At 38.5% G+C, this 21,898-nt stretch overlaps 1 protein-coding gene across 1 annotated transcript; it reads right to left on the bottom strand.

Annotated features, from left to right (window-relative positions):
- Positions 1-1,658: 1,658 nt before the first annotated feature.
- Positions 1,659-2,603, bottom strand: LOC101429199 (olfactory receptor 52B4-like). Its single transcript, XM_004478402.1, has one exon. The coding sequence runs from the start codon at positions 2,601-2,603 to the stop codon at positions 1,659-1,661; it is 945 nt and encodes a 314-aa protein (XP_004478459.1).
- Between the last annotated feature and the right edge of the window lie 19,295 nt (positions 2,604-21,898).

The raw sequence follows: 21,898 nt of genomic DNA, 5'->3' as shown, positions 1-21,898 counted from the left end.
GGGCAGAGAGCTCAGGAGTTTGATGCCTTGCAAGTGGGCCTTCCTTTGGAGTTTGTGCTCCTAAGTGTGACAGAATTGGACTCAATTGTAGTTTCCCTACACATGGCTCTTTTGTTCTTCTATTTGAGCCTATAGTTGGTTCTGGAGTTGTAGGTGTACATTCAAGAGTCTTGAATCTTTGGGCTGTCCATGTGTCAGCTGAGTCCTGGGTCTCAATGGAGTTGCAATATCTATTCTCTAGTTCATTGGACTCACCCAGGAAAACTAAGGAGGTGAGGATGGACAACCACCATACCAAGGAGCTGAGAGAGTCTACAATAGCAAACAGGAGAATCCCATCCATTGGCCATATGGGACTGAAACCCCCTCTCACTTGGAAATGGAGTGGGCATCATCATCTCAGAATCCTCAGGATTGGGGAATGAACTATGGACTAGAGTGGACTTACTGGTATTCTACTCTATACTTACTGTGATTTTTAGCAATGGAAGAAACTATATCATTGATGTGGAGGCAGTGGCCACTGGTGGTTCTGAGGTCAGGGAGAGGGAAAACAGATGTAATATGGGGACATTTTAGGGCATGGGAATTGTCCTGAATTACATTGCAACAACAGATAGAGGTCCTTATATATCTTGCCATAACCTACAGAATTGTGTGGGAGAGAGTGTTAACTACAATGTAAACTATAATCCATGCTTAATGGCAATGGTCTAAAATGTGTTCACCAATTACAATGAATGTACCACACTAATGAAGGATGTTGATAATGTGGGTAAATGTGGGTAATATAGGGAGTGGGGCATATGGGAATCCCCTATATTTTTTTATATAATATTTATGTAATCTAAACATCTTTTAAAAAACAAAAAAAATATCCTTTCAATCTGACATCAGTACACATTTGCCAAGTTCTATTCTACTTTCTAGCCGGGATTGCTTTTCTTCCTATTTCCAATAAGATATTCATCATTTCTTTCTAAAGCTCCATTGGAAGTATGTTTAACATTCATATTTCTACCAACAATCTCTTTAAAGCCATCTAGGCTTTCTCTATCAAGTACCTCACAATTCTTCCAGCCTTTACCTATTACTCAGTCCCAAAGCCATTTCCATATTTTTAGGTATTTGTAATAGCAGTTCTTACCAAATCTGTATTAGTCAGTATTCTCAAAGTAAACAAAACAGACAGGAGATACACACACACAAACATGCACAAATACATACACACGTATACACACACATACAGACAAAAATATATGCAATGTAAATATTATCAGATTTAGTTTAGAAATTAGCAAGTGACTGTGCAGTTAGCAAATCTGAATTCCATAGGGTAGGCTGCAAGCAGGAAACTATGATGAAAAATTCAGTGAATTCCCAGGAGAAGTTAGATGGCTGAAGTAGAGATAAAAATTCTTCTTTCTGACTGCTGAAATCATCTGTTCTCCCTTTAATACCTTCAACTGACTGGACAAGACTTGTCTCATGATGAAGGCAATCTCTTTTGTTGACTTTAGATGTCATCAGTCATAGATCCAATCAACTAACTGATTATTTAAATTCATAAAATACCATAATAGTAACAATCATGCCAACAAGCTTGGCCCTGGATACTGTTCGATGATGGAAGAACTTAACCATCACATTGCCCTAATTTATGTCTGCTTTGTAAACAATTCATGAATGACCAGGTCCCGTATCTGTTTGGTCTTCATCCCATAAATGATAGGATTCAGCATAGGTGGAGCCAGAATGCAGACATTGGCCAATAAGATGTGAATGTGAGGTGGAATGTGGCGTCCAAACTGCTGAGTAAGTGTTGTAAATATTCCAGGCCCATAAAATAGGATAATGACACAGATATGTGAGCCACATGTGTTGAGAGCTTTGCGGTGAGCATCTTGTGAAGGGATGTGGTAGACAGCATAGAGAATCAATGCATAGGAAACAAATATTAACAAAACATCTAAGACCACTGTTGACATGAGGATGAAAAAGCCATACCAGACATTCACTCGAACGTCATTACAAGCATATTTGGCCAAGCCATTATATTCACACAAGGTGTGTGGAATGATATTATTTTGGCAGAAATTCAATCTTTTCAGAAGAAATATTATGGGAAAAATTGTAACATAACTTCTCAAAAAGATCATTACTCCAATTTTCCCAATTAGGGCATGTGTAAGAATAGTGGTATATCTCAGTGGGTAGCATATGGCAATGTAGCGGTCAAATGCCATCACCAACAAGATCCCTGACTCAGAGATGTAGGTGGAATGAATGAAGAAGAGTTGAGTGATGCAACAATCCAGGGAAATTTCCCCAGCATAAAACCAGAAGATGGCCAAGGCCTGAGGTACTGTGCATGTGGAAAGGACAACGTCTGCTCCTGCCAGCATGCAGAGGAAGAGGTACATGGGTTCCTGGAGGCTGCTCTTTGTGCAGATAATGAAGATGAGCAGGCTGTTCCCTAGAAGGGCAGTTATATAGGAAATGAAGAAGGGGATGGAAATCCACATGTGCTGGTCCTCTAGGCCAGGGATGCCCAGCAAGTGGAAGACTGTGTGGCTGATCCCAGTGTGGTTTAAGGTAGCCATGTCTGGAGCAGAAGCCCTGAAAACTCACCGTCTCTTCACAGCGACAAAGGAAAATACAATTCTTCAGAATTCACTAAATCTTTTGGCATAGTCCACCTTCTCCATCAACTTTGAACTTGAAAATTATAAGGAACATACAAAGATGAAAAAGATACTGTCTGTGACATTTATTTATTTATTTATTTATATTTTTTATTTTATTGACTTTGTAATAATATTACATAAAAAATATATATATGAGGTCCCATTCAATCCCACCCCCCCACCCCACCTCTCCCCCCCCCCAGCAACACTCGTTCCCATCATCATGACACATCCATTGCATTTGGTAAGTACATCTTTGGGCACCTCTGCACCTCATGGTCAATGGTCCACATCATGGCCCATACTCTCCCCCATTCCATTCAGTGGGCCCTGTGAGGATTTACAATGTCCGGTGATTGCCCCTGAAGCACCATCCAGGGCAGCTCCATGTCCCAAAGACGCCTCCCCTCTCATCTCTTCCTGTATTTCCCCATACCCATCAGCCACCCTGTCGACTTTTCCCAATCCAATGCCACCTCTTCTATGTGGACATTGGATTGGTTGTGTCCATTGCACCTCTATGTCAAGAGGAGGCTCAGATTCCACATGTCTGTGACATTTAATCATTTAATCGGTGGCAATCTAATTAAAAGATACATATTCCCCAACTAATCAGATATTATTGTATGTGCTTCTGCTACAAAGGATGTTGTAGTTACAAAGAAATGCTATTTCGGTCTGGGAAGAGTGTATCATGATGATACTTGAAATTGATCTTGAAATTGAGCTGTCGATCATAAAATGTGGAATTAAAAGAGAGGGAGGCAGTATAAAAAAAGGTATAAATACAGATAAATATACATTATGAAACATTTTTAGCTGACTGGGCCTGGTCCATAGGTATGATTTGGAGAAAGAAAAGGGAGGTGGTTGTCCTAGCAGATTTGAGCTGATTGCAAAAGGCTTTGGTCACAGTTTTACACTTAGATTCCATTCTTTACACAGGGTGCAATCATCAGATGTTCTGGAAGCCTGTGGTTAGAATGGTTACTCTAGCTTAGAAGGATTACCTCTGGACGTTTGTTACAGCAGTAATTGAGAGAAGAGACTGTAATCTAAATACTTCAAGGTATTCTAGGAATGGATGCAATTTATTAGGTATTAAGCATCTGCTTTATTCCATCAAGTTTAGTGAAGATACTGCATGAGGCACTTCGTGATTTTTGCATTTGTAGAGTGGATATGTAGTTTAGGAAATGAATTTCATCCATATTTCACAGTTATGGAAAGAGAGACTCAGGTAATTTAAACAACTTACTCTGTGCCACAAACCAATAATTGATATAGGTGACATTTGAAATTGCTCTGACCTCACCAAATAAGGTTTTCTCCTCTATAAAAGGCCAGGAGACATTAGGAGATAAAATTGACTGGGCCAGAATGTCTAAACTGAGGCACTCCTGGTGTCCACAGTTTATAGATTAAGGTAGAAATGACTGAAATTAGAAAAAAAATTGTTTGAAGTGATTGATGTTTCAAAATTCCTTCTGCAGATGGAAATTTATGTGGAATTTCATCATTTACTTCCTGGCATACTTTTCTTCATTCATTAACTAAATCATTCTGCAAACATATTTTGAGTGGTGACAGTTTTTAGCCATGAGCTTGAGTCCTAATTGGGTTTATGCACAGGGTCACCCTCTGCGAAGAGAGCCAAGTCAAATTCCACTTTCATTGTAATAAAGAAATGGAGACAAACAATAATACCCTCTTTCTGGGGTTTCTGGGTCTATTAAATGAAAGAGTATTTTAAAATATCAAGCTAAGTAGCTAAGATATATCTGATTCTCATTAATATTATATTTCTCTCTCCAATTTCCCTGTCCTGGTGCCTTGAACTTTTCTTTTGGAGTGGAAAATATTCCTTTTGTAGTGTGCTCTGAGTGCTGGAAGAAATTGTCCTGCCATTATAGTCACTGGTCAAGGGAATAAGTCAGCTGGCAATGGGACAGAGAAAGTCTCATGTGTAGCAAGTGGCCTCTCTGTGAGAAAGTTGTTCCCAGTGAGGGAAAACTTCCTCACCCAGGGAATGGAAGGAAAGGAAGACAAGTGGGATGGCCCTGGGTAAAGGGAGCAGTTTTGCTCCTCACATACCTGACTAGAAAAGGAAAGGAGAAAAAACCCAGAACAAAAAGACCAGGAAAGACACAAAGGAAGAGTGGGTTTGAGTGGAGGGCAGATTACAGAAGGTCTTCTTGGCCAGTTTTTTATCAGAGGCAGTGAGAGAGTGTGGGGAATTCATGGTTGGGGATTTGCCTGTGGGACTGAATGATGAGTTCAAGTTCATCCTAAAAACCACACTCGAATTCTACCTCCTTCATAAATATCTTTTATATCACCTGAGTTTCCTCGTCACCTTCCCACACACTCCTCCCGTAACCTCCACAGCACAGCTCAACACAGATGCCTGTCATTCTGATGGCTCCCCTCATATTTTGCCAAGAAGGGTCTGCAGTCTAACACAGTATGTTTCTATTTCTCATACTCAGTCTAATTATTTGGGCACCTCTCATTCATTGGACTTTATTTTAAAATATAAATGCCATCTGTGGGAAGCAGATTTGGCTCAACAGATAGAGCATCCACCTATCACATGGGAGGTCCAGGGTTCAAACCCAGGGCCTCCTGACCCGTGTGATGAGCTGCGCCACGCACAGTGCTGATGCATGTAAGGAGTGCCCTGCCATGCAAGATGTCCCCTGTGTAGGGGAGTCCTACGTGCAAGGAGTGCACCCCATAAGGATAGCCGCCCAGTACGAAAAAAATGCAGCCTGCCAGGAGTGGTGCTGCACACATGGAGAGCTGACGCAGCAAGATGATGCAACAAAAAGAGACACAGATTCCCTGTGCTGCTGACAAGAATACAAGTGGACATAGAAGAACACACAATGAATGGACACAGAAAGCAGACAACTGGGGTGGGAAGAGGAAAGAAAGAAAAAAAAAATCTAAAAAAAAATAATAAATGCCATCTGTAAACTTCATCTATCCACATCCCCTCAACATCCTTTTCCAGACCCCATTGTCCTTGTCTGCTGTAACAGGCCAAACTTGTGCCTCTAAGTTTTGACTATTCTTTGCATATATCAACAACATGATTCCCCAAATATAGTTTTCTTACCTGTGAAAGAAGATATAATATGATTTATTTACATATATCAATATGCTTCAAGATCCCTGCCACCTCTGGCTTTATGGGAACATAACAGCAGCTCAGTCCTTACTTTGATCTGGGAAGCAACCACCCCCACACATGTCTAATTCATGCGTTAACCTCAGACTGTTCCTTCTGGAACAAACATAAGTTAGGTGATGTGAGCAAACTCCTTGGGGACTGGAAAGCTTGGCTATTTATCCTTTTTATTAGCACTCTTGAGAAATGCTTTTATACTATGGGCTCCCGGGACAGAGCTGTCTCCCACTACCTTGCCTTCTTTCCAAATAGGCTGGCTCCCGATGACATTTCCCACGCTAAGCACTTCTTCCTGAGTCATTTTTCTCTTGTTTCTCTCCAGATGCTCTGATAAAAAAGCCTCTTCACCTAACTGAGCCTTACTATTGGAGTATTGCAATGAATAGTAAACATATCTTCAACAGAAATATTAGTGCTTATGCTTACTATGCAAAACACTTTTTAAAGTTTGTTGTTCCTGAAAAGGATAACTTTGAAGTAATACTTACCTCTGGTACTTCCAAAGTTTTCAAATTTTAAAGTAAAAAATAATGATTTTAAACTCTGTTGCCTTAGACTGTAATGTGTATATGCATAAAGTGTGTAGAACACAGGAGTCATGATGATTTTGGACATATTTGTATTCTGTGTGTCTGCCTCTTTTGGCTCTGTTGAAGATATTTTCTTTATTCTTATTGTTATTTTATTTTATTTTTATTAGAGAAGTTGTGAGATTTACAAAACAATCATGTATAACATACAGCATCCCTTACATCACCCCTCTACCAACACCTTGCATTTTTGTGGAATATTTTTTATAAATGATGAAAGGACATATCAAAATATTACAGCTAACTATTATTCATAGCTTACATTTAGTGTATTCCTCCCATTATTAACACTATGTTTTAGTATTGTACGTTTTTTATAGTTAATGAGAGACTCTTCTCACATTTGTACCGTTAATCACAATCCATCATCCATATGAAGTTCACTGTGATGTATAGTCCCATGCCTTGTACAAGCCATCCAAAGTGTACACTGGGTGACTTTCAGTTTCATCACAGAGTTTTGCTGTCATCTCTTCAGAGCATTTCCCTTACTTCAAAAGAAAAATCCCTTACTCCTTTATACACGCCTACTGTTGATTTTGGCATTCATATAGTACATTCTTTGTCATCGATGCTAGAATATTCCAATATTACTGTTAACTGTAGTCTGTAAGTTATATTAATTGCATTTTCATATGTATCACCATATTTGTAACACCTTGTAATAGTAATTACATTTGTTTTAGTTCATAGAGCATTCTTGCATTTGTATCATTAACCACAATCTTCATCCACCACAGAGTTCAGTATGTTGTACTGTACCTATATTATCCTCTAGCTTTCTTTCTACTGATATTTTTATATGTACTTTTTAAAATTTTACAAAAGATACTTAGATTATATAAATGTTACATAAAAAATATAGGAAATTCCCATGTATGCCATTCCCTGCCCTTCCCACATTTTCCCACATTAACAACATCCTTCATTAGTGTGATACATTTGTCACAATTGATGAACACATTTTGGAGGATTGCCTGTAAGCATGGATTATAGTTTATATTGTAGTTTACATTCTTTCCCACACAATTTTGTAAGTTATGGCAAGAGATATAATAGCTTATATCTGTCATTGCAATGTCATTCAGGACAATTTCAAAGTCCTGAAAATGCCCCCATATTACACCTATCTTTCTTTCTCCCTCCCCTTAGAACCTCTGGTGACCACTGCCTCCACATCAATGATAAAAGTTCTTCCACTGCTAGAATAACAATAAGTCTGCAATAGAATAACCATAAGTCTACTCTAGTCCATCATTCATTCTCCAATACTGAGGATTCTGGGGTGGTGATATCCACTTTGCCTCTAATTGAGAGGTGGCTTAGATCCCATGGGGCAAATGGAGGGGACTATCTTGCTTGCAGTTGCAGACTTTCTCTGTTCCTTGGGATGGTTGTTTTGTCCACCATCATTTCCTTGTTGATTGTCCTGGGTGAGTAGAATGAACTGGAGAGTAGGTGTTGTAACTCTGTTGAGATTCAGGACCTAACTGGCATATGGGAAGCCTAAAGATTTAAGATTCTTGGACATACACCTATCAGCTCTTGTACTAACTATAGGTTCAAACAGAAGGGAAAGAAGAACCATGTTTAGGGAAACAACAACTGAGTCCAACTCTTTCACACTGGGGAGCATAAATTCCAAAGTAGGGCCCACTGGCAGGGTGCCGACTCCCTGAGCTATTTGTCCTACCAATAGTGTCTGGATGACTCCAGAACCCTCAGGAGCCCTGCTATTTGAGATAATATTTACTTTGGCAGTCAATGAGATCCTGCTGAGATGTGCATAAGTGTAACCTCTGGAATAACCTCCCTACTCACTTTGAAGTCTCTTAGGCATAGAAACTCATTTGTTTTTACCCTTTCCTCCTTTTGGTCAAGGTCTTTTTCAGGTGCATTGCTAGTTGGTGCTTGTTAGTAATCTCTATATGCCAAGGAGATTCATTCCCAGGAGTCATGTCCCACACTGGGGGGAAGGTAATGCATTTATATACTGAGTTTGGCTTAGAGAGAGGCCATATTTGAGCAACAAGGATGCTCTCTGGAGGTAAATCTTTAGCACCCTATAATACTAGGCTAAGTTTCAATTTCAAAAGAAAAGTTTCATAAGTATAGTCATCAATATTAAGGGCCTGCCAATGGTCCATTGTCCTTTACTAATCACTGCCCCTGTATTTGGGGAATTCTTGATGTTTCATTAGAGAATGTGGCAGGGCTCCACAAGATGGGAAGTCAATATTCTTTTGGTTATTGTGTGAATCTCCACCACTGTGACAATGTCATATGAACACTTGAACACATTCATATCCCTTATAGGTATGTCCAGGTGAACCTCCTCCCAACCATCCCCCATCACTGACACCCCTCACCAAGGATCCTCCCCTGCCACAGTTATAATTCTTCTGTGATCCAAAACTTCTTCAAAAATGAAGTCAACAAAATAACTAAATATAATTAGTAAGAAAGTGGATTAATAATGGTAGTTTTAAAAATGACAAATACGTCTGGGAGGGGTTCCCTGCAGACAGTGCCAGAACCATGAGATCATTGTAGCTGCCATGAACTTGTGCTACAATTCATTGCATAGACATGATTTCATTTGTCTTGGATAGATTTCTTGAGGTGGAATTAGCAAAATTATTGTCTTGTACAGTTCCTCTTCTACAAGGAAATAGAATGAGAAGAATGAAGTGTCAAACTGAAACCTTACTACACACACAGATACAACAATAATAAGCTAACCAAACAAATAAACCCATCAAGATAAACAGAAACCTAGACACCAACAGAAAATTACAATCCATACTAAGTAACAGGAAGACATGGCCCAGTCTAATGAACATAATAAAAAACAGGAAGAGAAGCAGAACATGGAACAATTAATCAGAGATGTCCAAAACAATATCCTGAATCAACTTAATGAAGTGAAAGAAGAGATTAAGAATATTAGGAAGACCCTGGGAGAACATACTGAAGAAATTGTAAACATACATAAAAACTTAGATATGATGATAAAGGATGGCACAGTGCAAGAAATCAAAAATACACTGGAAGCATATAACAGCAGATTTGAACAGGCAGAGGAATCAGTGATGTTGAAGACAGTATAGTTGAAATCAGACAGATAGTAGAACAGATAGATAAAAAGACAGAAAAAATCCAGCAGGGATTTAGGGATTTGAATGAAAACACAAACACATGAATGTACATATTATAAGCAACACAAAATGCACAAACACATGCATTTTAGGCATCCCAGAGGGAGAAGTGAAGGGAAAGGGGACAGAAAGAGTGTTGGAGGAAATAACGGCTGGAAATTTCCAACTCTATTGAGGAACATGGAAGGGCAGCATACAGATGAATAGTATTCCTTTGTATGTATATACCACATTTTGTTTATCCATTCTTCAGTTGATGGAACTTGGGTGCTTCTGTGCAGATAAACATATATTAAAACTGGATTATATTTCACCCATTGTTCTGTAATGTACCTTTCTTACTTAGCAATTCATTTGGGCATATTCTCATGCCAAAAATAGACTTCTGCTCTCATTTTTATCAGCTCCATTGTATTCAGACAAGGATGTACCATATATAATTTACCCAAGCATACACTTTAAAAAGTATTTCTCATTGCAGTTATTTATTGTTGGTTTCCCATTGAAGGTCAGGCTTATAATTATATATATATATATTGCTTCTCTAGTGTCTATTCTATCATCTGATATAGTAGGTACTGCATGAAAATATTCATTGTACTTTCATTTTTAAATCACAAAATCCATAAAATTTTCACTTTAAAATAACTGAAAATAATGAAAAATATAAAGAAGCTTTATGAACAAAGGTTAGTGTGGATTAAATTATTTTAAATTTATTTTTGTATCTTTTTTACATACATGAAGTCACAGTATTTTCATATACATTTATAAATGTATTATATTATATATTAAATATTAAATATAACATTTAATACGTTTCTAATTTTTTAAAAAAGATAAATTACACAAAATGTTACACAAAAACATATAAGGGATTCCCATATGCCCCACTCCCCACACCTACCACCTTTCCCCACACTAATAACTTCTTTCATTTGTGTGGTACATTCATTGCAATTGATGAACACATTTGGAGCATTGCCACAAAGCATGGATTATAGCTTACATTGTAGTTTACACTCTCTCCCACTCAATTCTGTAGGTTATGGCAGGATATATCATGACCTGTATGTGTTATTGCAATGACATTCAGGACAATTCCAAATCCCCAAAACATCCCTATATTACACCTCTTTTTTCCTCTCCCTGCGTTAGCATCTCCAGTGGCCACTGTCTCCACATCAATGATATAATTTCTAGCACTCCTAGAATCACAATAAGTCTATAGTAGAATACCAGTAAATCCACTCTAGTCCATATTTTAAAAAAGTTTTTACTTATTTTTCAATTGTGTTTTTTGAAGATACATGGATCACAAAAACTATAAAAGGTTCCCATATGCCCCACTACCCACACCCCCCACTCTTCCCACATTGACAACCTCTTTCATCACTGTGTCACATTCATTGCATTTGGTGAATACATTTTGGAGCACTCCTGCATCACATGAATAATAGTTTACATTGTGATTTACACTCTCCCCCAGTCCATTCAGTGGGTTATGGCAGGATATATATAATGTCCGGCATCTGACTCTGCAATATCATTTGAGACAACTCCAAATCCTGGAAAGTCCCCCATATCACATCTCTTCTTCTTCCTTCTCCCTGCCCTCAGCAACTACCATGACCACTTTCTCCGCATCAATACCACAGTTTCTTCCATTACTAGTCACAATAGTTCTATAATAGAATACCAGTAAATCCACTCTAATCCATGTATTATTCCTGCATCCTGTGGCCCCTAGGATAGTGAAATCCACTCCACCTCTATATTGAAAGGGGACTTAGATTCCACATGGGCAATGGATGAGGTTCTGCTTGGAGTTGTAGGCATTCTTGGTTCCCTGGTGTGGTGGTTGGCAATCTTCACTTCCTTGTTAGCTGATCTGGTAAGTCCAACGAACCGGAGAGTAGGAGTTGCAACTCTGCTGAGGCTCATGGCCCAGCTGGCACATGGCCAGTTCAGAGATTCAAGTCTCCTGAGTATACACCAACCCTGGTACCAATCACAGGTTCAGTAAAAGTGACAGAAGAGGCATGTGTAGAAAGGTCACTTATGAGTCCAATTCCATCACAGTCAGGAACACAAATTCCAAAGTAGGGCCCGCTGACAAGACACTGACCTCCAGAGCCATTTGTCATGGCCATAGAACTTGTGTGTCTCCATAGTCCTCAGGAGTACCAGTACCTGGGGTTCTATCTTCTTTGGCTGTCTCTGGGATCCTGCTGATGCATGTATAAGGGTGAATCCTCTGACAACATCCCAACTCTTTTTTTAAGACTCTTAGCTATATGTACTCATTTATCTTTACCATTTTTCCCTTTTATTCAAGGTCTTTTTCTAGGTGCATCACCAGTTAGTGATTGGTAGTAATCCCTCGGCACCAGGGAGGCTCATCTCCAGGAGTCATGTCCCATGCTGGGGGGAAGATAATGCATTTACATGCTGAGTTTGACTTAGAAAGTGGCCACATTTGAGCAACATGGGGGATCTCAGGAGGTAACTATTAGGCACCCTGCAGCTCTAGGCCTAGTTTCAGACACTCAGGCTCATAAGCCTAGTCATCAGTGTCAAGGGTTCCCCATTGGACCATCCTTCTTTACTGGTCTTTGCCCTTGCACTTGGGGGATTGTTGCTGTTCCAATGGGGAATGTGATAGAACTCCCCTGGTTAGGCACTTAGCACTTTCTCAGTTGTCATTTTTAACTCTAAGTACTATGAAAATACCCAATGAATATCTGAACATTTTTGTATACCTTATTTACATGCCCTGGAGAACTCCCTCCCAACCATATGTCCCCCATCAATAGCACTCCACACCAGTGCTCCTCCCCTGCCATAGCTGAACCCCTCTGTGGCCCAAAACTTCTTCAAAAATATTGCCAATTTCAATTAGTAGGAAAATGAAATAGTAATGATAAGTTTAAAGATTAGAAATAGAATACATACTAATTTAGAAAAAACTAAAATAAGGTAGAAAATAAATTGGGGTATTAAATATGTAAAATACCATAAAACTTTGTTTTTGGCATTTTGCCCTTCATCACTGTAATAGGTGTTGCCCTGTATGTACAGTGGCAAGACAATTTCTTTCATTCCTTCCTCAGTGTCTACATCCTTTTTTTTTAAATTTTGTCTTCAAAAAATTTTTAGATCACAGTAAAGTCACATATACAATGTAGGGGACTCCCATATATCCAACATCAAACCCTTTTCCCCCTTCCCCTGCAATGATCTTTTTACATGTTCATGTTATATTTGCTGTAGCTGATGTACAGGTATTGAAATATAACTACCAACATGGTTCCATTTTGGTTTACATTATGGTTTATATTTCAGACTGTACAATTTTCTAAATTTTTAGTTACATTATGGTTTGTATTTTAGCCTATAGACTTTTTAAAAAAAGATTTATTTATTTATTTTATTTCTCTCCCCTTCTCCCCTCCCCACCCCAGTTGTCTGTTCTCTGTGTCTATTTGCTGCATGTTCTTCTTTGTCCACTTCTGTTGTTGTCAGCAGCACAGGAATCCGCATTTCTTTTTGTTACGTCATCTTGCTGCATCAACTCTCCATGTGGGTGGCACCATTCCTGGCAGGCTGCAATTTCTTTCGCACTGGGCAGGTCTCCTTACAGGGTGCACTCCTTGCACATGGGGTTCCCCTACACGGGGACACCCCTGTGTGGCACGGCGCTCCTTGCATGCATCAGCATTGTGCATGGGCCAGCTCCACATGGGTCAAGGAGGCCTGGGGTTTGAACCACGGACCTCCCAAGTTGTAGATGGATGCCCTAACCAGTGGGCCAAGTCTGCTTCCCAGTCTATAGACTTTTATATATTTTTGGTGAAATTTGACATGTCCTATATTCACCATTGCACGATCTTGTGGAACACCTCCATTGCCTCCCAGTTACCCTGCTCCCATTTATTCCTCTGTCCCCCACCCCTCAGGTCCCACAGTGATAATCAAGTTTCAGTGCCTGAAGGACCAGATTCACAGATACTTGCAACAATGCTGAGGGCTTGACATACTAGACTGTCCTCCCCCATTGGGAACCACCAATTCTCTTCAGAGACAATTCCCTATGTTTGAGAACATCAGGCCTCCCGGGGAGAGTAGAACACCTTCCCACACATTGTATGAGTCTCCACCCAATGATGTAACACACCATGACAAGATGAGCACTCATACACTCCCTGGAAATACCCCAATCCTGAGTATTCTGGGATATGATGATGCCCACTCTACCTCTAGTTGATAGGGGGCCTCGATCCCATATCATTGATGGATGGGAATCTCTTCCTTGCAGTTGTAGGTACTCTCTGTTCCTTGGTATGGTGGTTGTCCATCCTCACCTCCTTGTTAGTTGTCCTGGGTGAGTCCAATGACCTGGAAAGTAGTTGTTGCAGCTCCGCTGAGGCTGAAGGCCTAGTTGGCACATGGACAGACCAAAGATTCAAGTCTCTTGGATGTACAACTAACAACTCCAGCACCAAATATAGGTTCAAATAGAAGGGACAGAAGAAACACATGTAAAGAAGTCACAACCCTGTCACACTTGGGAGCACAAACTTCAATGTAGGGCCCACTGGCAAGGCAGACTCCAGAGTTATGTGCCATGATCATAGGACCTGGGTGTCTCCAGAGCCCTCAGGAGTTCCACTATTTTGGTTAGTATCTACTTCGGCAGTCTATGAGATGCTGCTGCTCTTATAGACTGACAATGCCCCATGAACATTTCAAACACATTTAATTATCTTATATGCATGCCCAGGTGAACTTCCTCCCATGTATCCTCCATCACTGACACCTCACAACAGTGATCTTCTCTTGCCACAGTTGTAACCCTTCTGTGGCAGGAAATTCTTAAAAAATGAAGCCAAGAATATCGCCAAATAGAATTAATAGGAAAATGAAATAAAAATGATAGGTTTAAGCATAAGAAATAAAATACATAATAATTTAGAAAAACTAAAACTAAAATAAAATTTAAAAATTGGGATATTAAAATGTAATTTAAAATATTAAAATTTTTTGATGTTTTATCTTTCTTCACTATATGATTGGTTGCCCTGCATATGCAGTGACATTTTATTCCATTTATTCCTCCAGTGTCTTACTTTTTTTCATTTTGTCTTCAAAGAAGTTTTAGGTCACAATAAAGTCACATACAGAGCACAGGGACTCCTATAGACTGAACATCCTCCCCCTTTCCCCCCTTCCCATATCAATAACCATTTTATATGCAGGTGGTACATTTATTACAACTAATGTAAAATACTGAAACATAGCCACTAACCATAGTAAATGGTTTACATTATTGTCTACACTCTTACCATACACTTTTTATAAATTTTTGATGAAATTCAACATGACTTGTATCCGACATTGCAAGATCAAGCAGAACACTTTCATTGCCCCCTAAATCCCTAAATAACCCCTCTTTCATCTATTCTATTCCTCCCTCTCCCTCCCCTTGGGACTTACTGTGACCAACAGGCTTCACTCCTTGAAGAACAAGATTCGAAGTTACTTGCAACAACACTGAGGGCTTAACACACTGGTCTTTCCTCCTCTGTTAGGAACCATCCATGCTCTCAAAAGACTCCCACTTCTCTGTTTGAGAACATATCAGGCTCCCCCAGGATGGGAGTCCAACTCCTTTCTGCTCATTATGTGGGTCTACATCCACTGATACAATGCACTATGACAAAATGTTCACTCACACATTCTCTAAGAAGACTGTCTCAGGTGCACCCTCTTCCAAATGACCCCCCATCCAAAACCCTAAACCAGTAACTCTTCCTTGCCATATTGCCAGTTTTCCCAGCATTATAGTTTCAACCACATATATGCCAATCCCCAGTGTTCACCTGCTCCCTTCCCCACCCCTACTCCAGTTCCATGGACTGTCCAACCCACCCTCCCCCTACTCCCCCCATCAAACTTATACCACCCAACCCAATAGTATCACTTCACCCCTGTCATAGCCTTTCACTGCAAAACTACTCATTTCCACCATATCATAAATTTCACCCATATGGGCATTGGCTCGCAAACTTCTCCCTTTCTGTATCCTGTAAACCTATTTTCCAGACTCTAGCTCTCTGAGTCTACTCAATTTGGTTAATTCATGTCAATTTGGTTATTAATATTTGTCCTTCAATGCCTAGGTTGCTTCACTCAACATAAGGTCTTCCAGATTCATCCATGCTTTCCTGTGTGTTAGTACTGCATTTCTCCTTATAGCTGAGTAATATTCCATTGTATGTACATATCACATTTTATTTATTCATCTGTTGATGGGCATTTGGGTTGATTCTAACTTTTGGCAATAGTGAATAATGCCTCAAGAACACTGATGTGCACATGTCTACTCATGTCCTTGCTTTCAATTATTCTGTATATATACCCAGCAGTGGAATTGCTGGATCCTATGGCAGGTCTATAGTTAGTTTTTGAGGAACCACCAAATTTCCTCCACAATGGCTGGACCATTCTACATTCCCCCAGCAGTGATTGAGGGTTCCCATTCCTCCACATCCTCTCCAACACTTGTAGTCCTCTGTTTTTTTAGTGACCACCAGTCTAATGGGTGTATGATGATATTTCATGTTGAGCATCTTTTTATGTGCTCTCTAGCCATTTGTGTTTCTTCTTTAGAGAAGTGTCTGTTCAAATCACTTGTCCATTTTTAAAATGCGTTGTTTTCCTTTTTCTTTATGAGATATAAGATTTTTTTATATATGCTGGATATTAGGGTCCTATCAAATATATGGTTGCCAAATATTTTCTCTCATTGAATAGGATGTTTTTTACTTTCTTGACAAACTCATGAGGTGCAAAAGTTTTTAATTTTTGAGGAGGTCCCATTTATCTATTATTTTTTTCACTGCTCATGCTTTTGTTGTGAAGTTCATGAAACCATTTCCTACTGCAAGTTCCTGTAGATGCTTACCTACATTATCTTCTAAAGTCTTTATGGTCTTGGTTCTTGTATTTAGATCTTTGGTCTATCTTGAATTGATTTTCGTATAAGGTTTGAGATGGTGATCCCCTCTTAATCTTTTTGATATGGATATCCATTTCTCCAGGCATCATTTATTGAATAGGCCATTCTCACCCAGTTGATTGGGCTTGGTGGCCTTATCAAATATCAGATGACTGTATATGTGAGGATCAATTGTTTCTATTGGTTGGAAGGCCTATCCTTGTGCCAATATCATGCAGTTTCGATTGCTGTATCTTTGTAGTGTGTTTTAAAGTCAGGAAGTGTGATTCCTTCAATTTCACTTTTTTTTTCAATATTTCTTTTGGTATTTAGGCCTCTTGCATTTCCAAATAAATTTCATAGGTAGTTTTTTTAATTTGGTAAAAAATACTGTGTTGATTTTTATGGGGATTGTGTTAAATATGTAGATCATTTTGGGTAGGATAGACATCTTAATGATGTTTAGTCTACCCATCCACAAACAGGGAATATTCTTCCATTTATTTACGTCTTCTTTGATTTCCTATACCAGTATTGTGTAGTTTTCTGTGTATGTGTTGTTTACATCTTTAGTTAAATTTATTCCAAGGTATTTGATTCTCATAGCTGTTTTTGTAAATGAGATATTCTTCTTGATTTCCTGTGCAGATTGCTCATTTTTTGTGTACAGAAATGTTACTGAATTTTGTACATTGATCTTATAACCTGCACTTTACTGAACTCATTTATAAGTTCTAGAAACTTTGTTGTAGATTTCTCTGGGCTTGTTATATACAGGATCCTGTCATGTGTCAGTAGTTAAATTTTGATTTCTTCCTTTCCAATTTGGATGCCTTTTATACATTTTTCTTGGCTACATGCTTGAGCAAGTACTTCTAACACAAGTTCAAATAAGAACAATGATAGTGGGCATCTTTGTCTTGTTCCCTTCTTAAAGGGAAAGCTTTTAGGATTTCACCATGGTATATGATGTTAGCTGTGGGTTTTCCATAAATACCCCTTATCATGCTGAAGAAGTTTCCTTCTATTCCTACCATTTGCATGTTTTTATGAGGAAAGGGTGCTATATTTTGTCAAATGCTTTTACTGCATCTGTAGAGATGATTATGTGATTTTTTCCTTTTGGTCTCTTTATGTGGTGTATTCCATTGATTGATTTACTTATGTTGAACCATCCTTGCATACCAAGGATGAAGCCCACTTGGTCATTGTGTATAATTTGTTTGATGTGTTGTGAATATGATTAGCAAGTATTTGTTGAAGATTTTAGCATTTGGGTTCATTAGAAAGATTGGTCTTTACTTTTCCTTTCTTGTGGAGTCTTTGGCTTTGGAATTAGGGTAATGTTGGCATGACAGAATGAGTTAGGCAATGTTACTTTTACTTCTATTATTTGGAAGAGTTTAAGCAGGATTGGTGTTAGTTCTTTCTGGAATGTTTGGTAGAATTCACCTGTGAAGCCATCTGGTCCTGGGCTCTTAATTTGGAGATTTTTGATGACTAATTCAATCTGATTACTTTTGATTGAGTTCATCAATTTCTTCTTTCATCAATGTAGACTGCTTGTGTGTTTCTAGGAATTTGTCCATTTCATCTAAATTATCCTTTTTTGTTGGCATGTAATTTTTAAAGTATCCTCTTATGATACTCTATTTCTGTAGTGTCAGTGGTGATATTCCCTTCCTCATTTCTTATGTTGTGTATTTGCATCTTCTCTCTTTTTTTTTCTTTGTTAGTCTAGCAAAACTTTTGTCAATTTTATTGGTCTTCTCAAAGAACCAGCTTTGTTTTTGTTTTTTTGTTTTTTTTTGCTTTTTAATTCTCTATTCATTTAGTTCTTCTCTAATCTTTTTTATTTCCTTCTTTCTACTTCCTTTGGGGTTAGTTTGTTGTTCTTTTCTGAATTCCTCTAGGTCTGCAATTAGGTATTTGATTTTAGTTCTTTCTTCTTTTTTGATATAAGTATTTATGGGTATGAATTTCCCTCTCAGGACAGCTTTTGCTGCATCCCACAGGTTTTGATATGCTGCATTGTCATTTTCATTCATTTCAAGGTAGTTGCTCATTTATTTTGCAATTTCCTCCTTGACCACTGTTTTTGTTAGAATGTATTTTTTAAATTCCATATCTTTGTGCTTAATCTGGTTCTCTGGCCCTTACTGATTTCCAGCTTCATTCCATTGTGGTCAGAAAAATTACTTCGTATAATTTAAATCTTTCTGATTTCATTGAGAGTTGTTCTGTGTCCTAGCTTGTGGTCTTTCTTGGAGAATGATCTATGTGACTTGAGAAGAAATTATATTCTGCTGTATTTGGGTGTAGTGTTTTGTATATGTCTATTAGGTCCAGATCCTCTAATGTATTATTCAAAGTCTTCATTTCTTTGTTGAAGATCTGTTGAGATATTCTATCTAATGGTGATAATGGCATATTAAAGTCCCCCACTTTAATTGTAGAGGTAACTCCTTCTCCACTTAGTTTTACCAGTGTTTGCCTCATGTATTTTGAGGTGCCCTGGTTATGTGCATAAATGTTTATGATTGTTCTTTTTTCTTGAACTTATTTACAGTGTCCATCTTTGTCTCTTAGAATAGTTTTGCATTTAAAGTGTATTTTGTCTGATATTAGTACAGCTACTCCCACCCTTTCTTTGTTGCTGTTGTTTGCCTGTAAACTTGTTTTCCTGCCATTCATGTTCAGACTCCTTGAATCCCTGGGTCTAAGGTGGGTGTCTTGTAGACAGCATATAGATGGGTCATATTTTCTTATCCATTCTGCTAATCTGTGTCTCTTGACACGTGGGTTTTATCCCTTAACTTTCAGTGTTATTACTCTTAAGGAATTATTTACATTAGCCACGTTTTTTTTTTTTTTTTTTGATTTGTGTATGTCACAAGTTGTTCTTTTTCTCTTTACGTCTTTTTGATTGTTACACTCTCCTCAAACTATGTCTCTCTTGTTTTTATCCTTCCTTCTGCACAACTCCCTTTAGTATTTCTTGAAGGACAGGTTTCTTATTGGCATACTCTCTTAATTTCTGTTTATCAGTGAATATTTTGAATTTTCCATCATTTTTGAATGCCAGCTTTGCTGGATAGACTATTCTTGGCTGGAAATTTTTTTCTTTTAGTACCTTGACTATGTCATACCCCTGCCTTCTTTCCTCCATAGTTTCAGATGAGAAATCAGCACTTAATCTTATTGAATTTCCCTCTTATGTGATGTTTCTCTTTTCTCTTGCTGGCTTGAGTATTTTCTCTTTGTCTTGAGCATTAGATAATTTGACAAGTACATGTCTTGGGGTAGACCTGTTGGGCTTTATACTGTTTAGGGTGTGCTGTGCTTCCTGGACATGTACATCCATCTCCTTCAACAGTTTCAGGAAGTTTTCAGCCGTTATTTTCTCCAGCACTCCTGTCCCCTTTCCTTTCTCCTCTCCCTCTGGGATGCCTATAATGTGTATTTTTTAGCATTTTTGTTGTCGTTCAGATCCCTAATTTCCTGCAGGATTTTTCTATCTTTTTTCTATCTGTTCTTTTATTTGTTTGATTTGAGATGTACTGTCTTCTATCACCAATTCTTTCCTCTGTCTGTTCAAAGATGCTGCTATGTGCTTCCATTGTATTTTGATTTCTTGGTTTTACCTTTCATCACCATCATATCCATTATCTTTATGTATGTTTACAATTTCCTCAGTATGCTCTCCCAGTGTCTTTTTTTGGTCTTTATTTTTTTAATGTTACATTAAAAAAAATGAGGTCCCCATATCCTCCCCACCCCCCTCACTTCACTCCTCCCCCCCATAACAGTGTCTTCTTAATACCCTTAATCTCTTCTTTCATTTCATTAAGTCTTTCATGATATTTGTTTGGACAGCTCTGACTAGTTCTCCATGTTCTGCATTTTCTCCTGGTTTTTAGTTTGTTCATTGGACTGGGCCATGTCTTCCTATTTCTTAGTATGGTTTATAATCTTTGGCTGTTCTTTAGGCATCTCTTTGTCTTGATGGGTTTATTCAGTTGATTAGTTACCCTTTCTATGCTAGAGTTTTATTTAGTTCCTATTTCTGTGTGTGTGTGTGGTGAGTTTTCTCTTTAATAGTTTGTTCCTCTTATTCTGTTTCTTTGCTGTTGTCTATGTTCCCTTGAAAGAAAAAGATTAGGGCCAGAGAATGGGAAGAAGTAAGAAGAGAAAAAGGATAGTGGTAATAATAATAGTTAAAGTTAGAAGAGGAACTGTATAAGATCCAGGAAAATGAATAATTAGCTCATTTAAGAAGTGCAGAAGAATAAGAAATAAGAAGTGTGGTACAAACAATGAAATGAAAAACCCAATAGAGGAAAATATCTAGATTGAACTAAAAGGCCAGAATGATAAGAAGAGAGGGAAAGAGAGAAGACAATAAGAAAAAAAAGAGAAAGAAAAAAGAGAATAGAGGAGATAGTAATAAAAACAAGAAAAATTAAAGACTAAATGAAGAGAGGTAGAATGTAAGTACAAAACCAGAAAGCAGAAGATAAGAAGATGAAGGAAGGAAAAGTAATAGCATAGGTGGACAAATTTGGTATATAAAAAGAGGGGGGAAACAAATGAAAGGGGAAACACAGCAAGCAAGAAATAAGACAGCAGCACCCAATTTAAAAAAAAAAAGGGGGGGGGGTGGAGCTGGGAGAAAGAGGAAAAAAAAAACAACTAAAAACAAATAAGCAAGTAATCAAACAAAACTTAGGACAAACAGCCTTCCTACTTAGGCCCCCGAGGAGCTTCTCAGGCTGCTGGTGTTCATCAATCAGTTACCCTGCAACCTGCCCTCTAGAGGTTTTGAATTGGGTTTTAGTGTGTAAACTAAGCAAAGTTTATAAAAAGGAACCTTTGTTTATGGAAAATAAGAGACCCAAGAGAAGCTAACAAAAATACTGCCTATGTGTTCCCTGTCCTAAAGTATCAGCTGGGTGTTTGATAACCCACCAGATCACTACTCTAAGGAAAGCTGGGAATCGAGCCAGGGACCCTTTATATTCGAAGTGGAGAGTCCTCCATTGAGCTAAATTTTCTCATTGGGTCTGATAGTTAGAAACCTATCCAGTCACTGTCCCTAGGGTAGGTTTGAGTCTTCGAAGTTGGGTAGATTCTTGCTGACTAGAAGACTGTCTGTCCCTGCCCCCTTTCTATTCTTACTGCTTTCTCTCCCAGGGCAGCAGGATGTGATAGTCTGTGTGACTCTGTGTGACTCTGTGTCATCTCTCCTGGTCAGGTTGAGTTCCCTTTTA

This window comes from Dasypus novemcinctus, chromosome 10, assembly GCF_030445035.2.
Source record: "Dasypus novemcinctus isolate mDasNov1 chromosome 10, mDasNov1.1.hap2, whole genome shotgun sequence".
NCBI classification, from domain to species: domain Eukaryota; kingdom Metazoa; phylum Chordata; class Mammalia; order Cingulata; family Dasypodidae; genus Dasypus; species Dasypus novemcinctus.
This window is presented reverse-complemented; position numbering and strand designations above follow the sequence as displayed.

Excerpts from the sequence above, each read along its gene's own strand:
- LOC101429199 (XM_004478402.1), bottom strand. The coding sequence starts at position 2,603 with ATGGCTACCTTAAACCACACTGGGATCAGCCACACAGTCTTCCACTTG.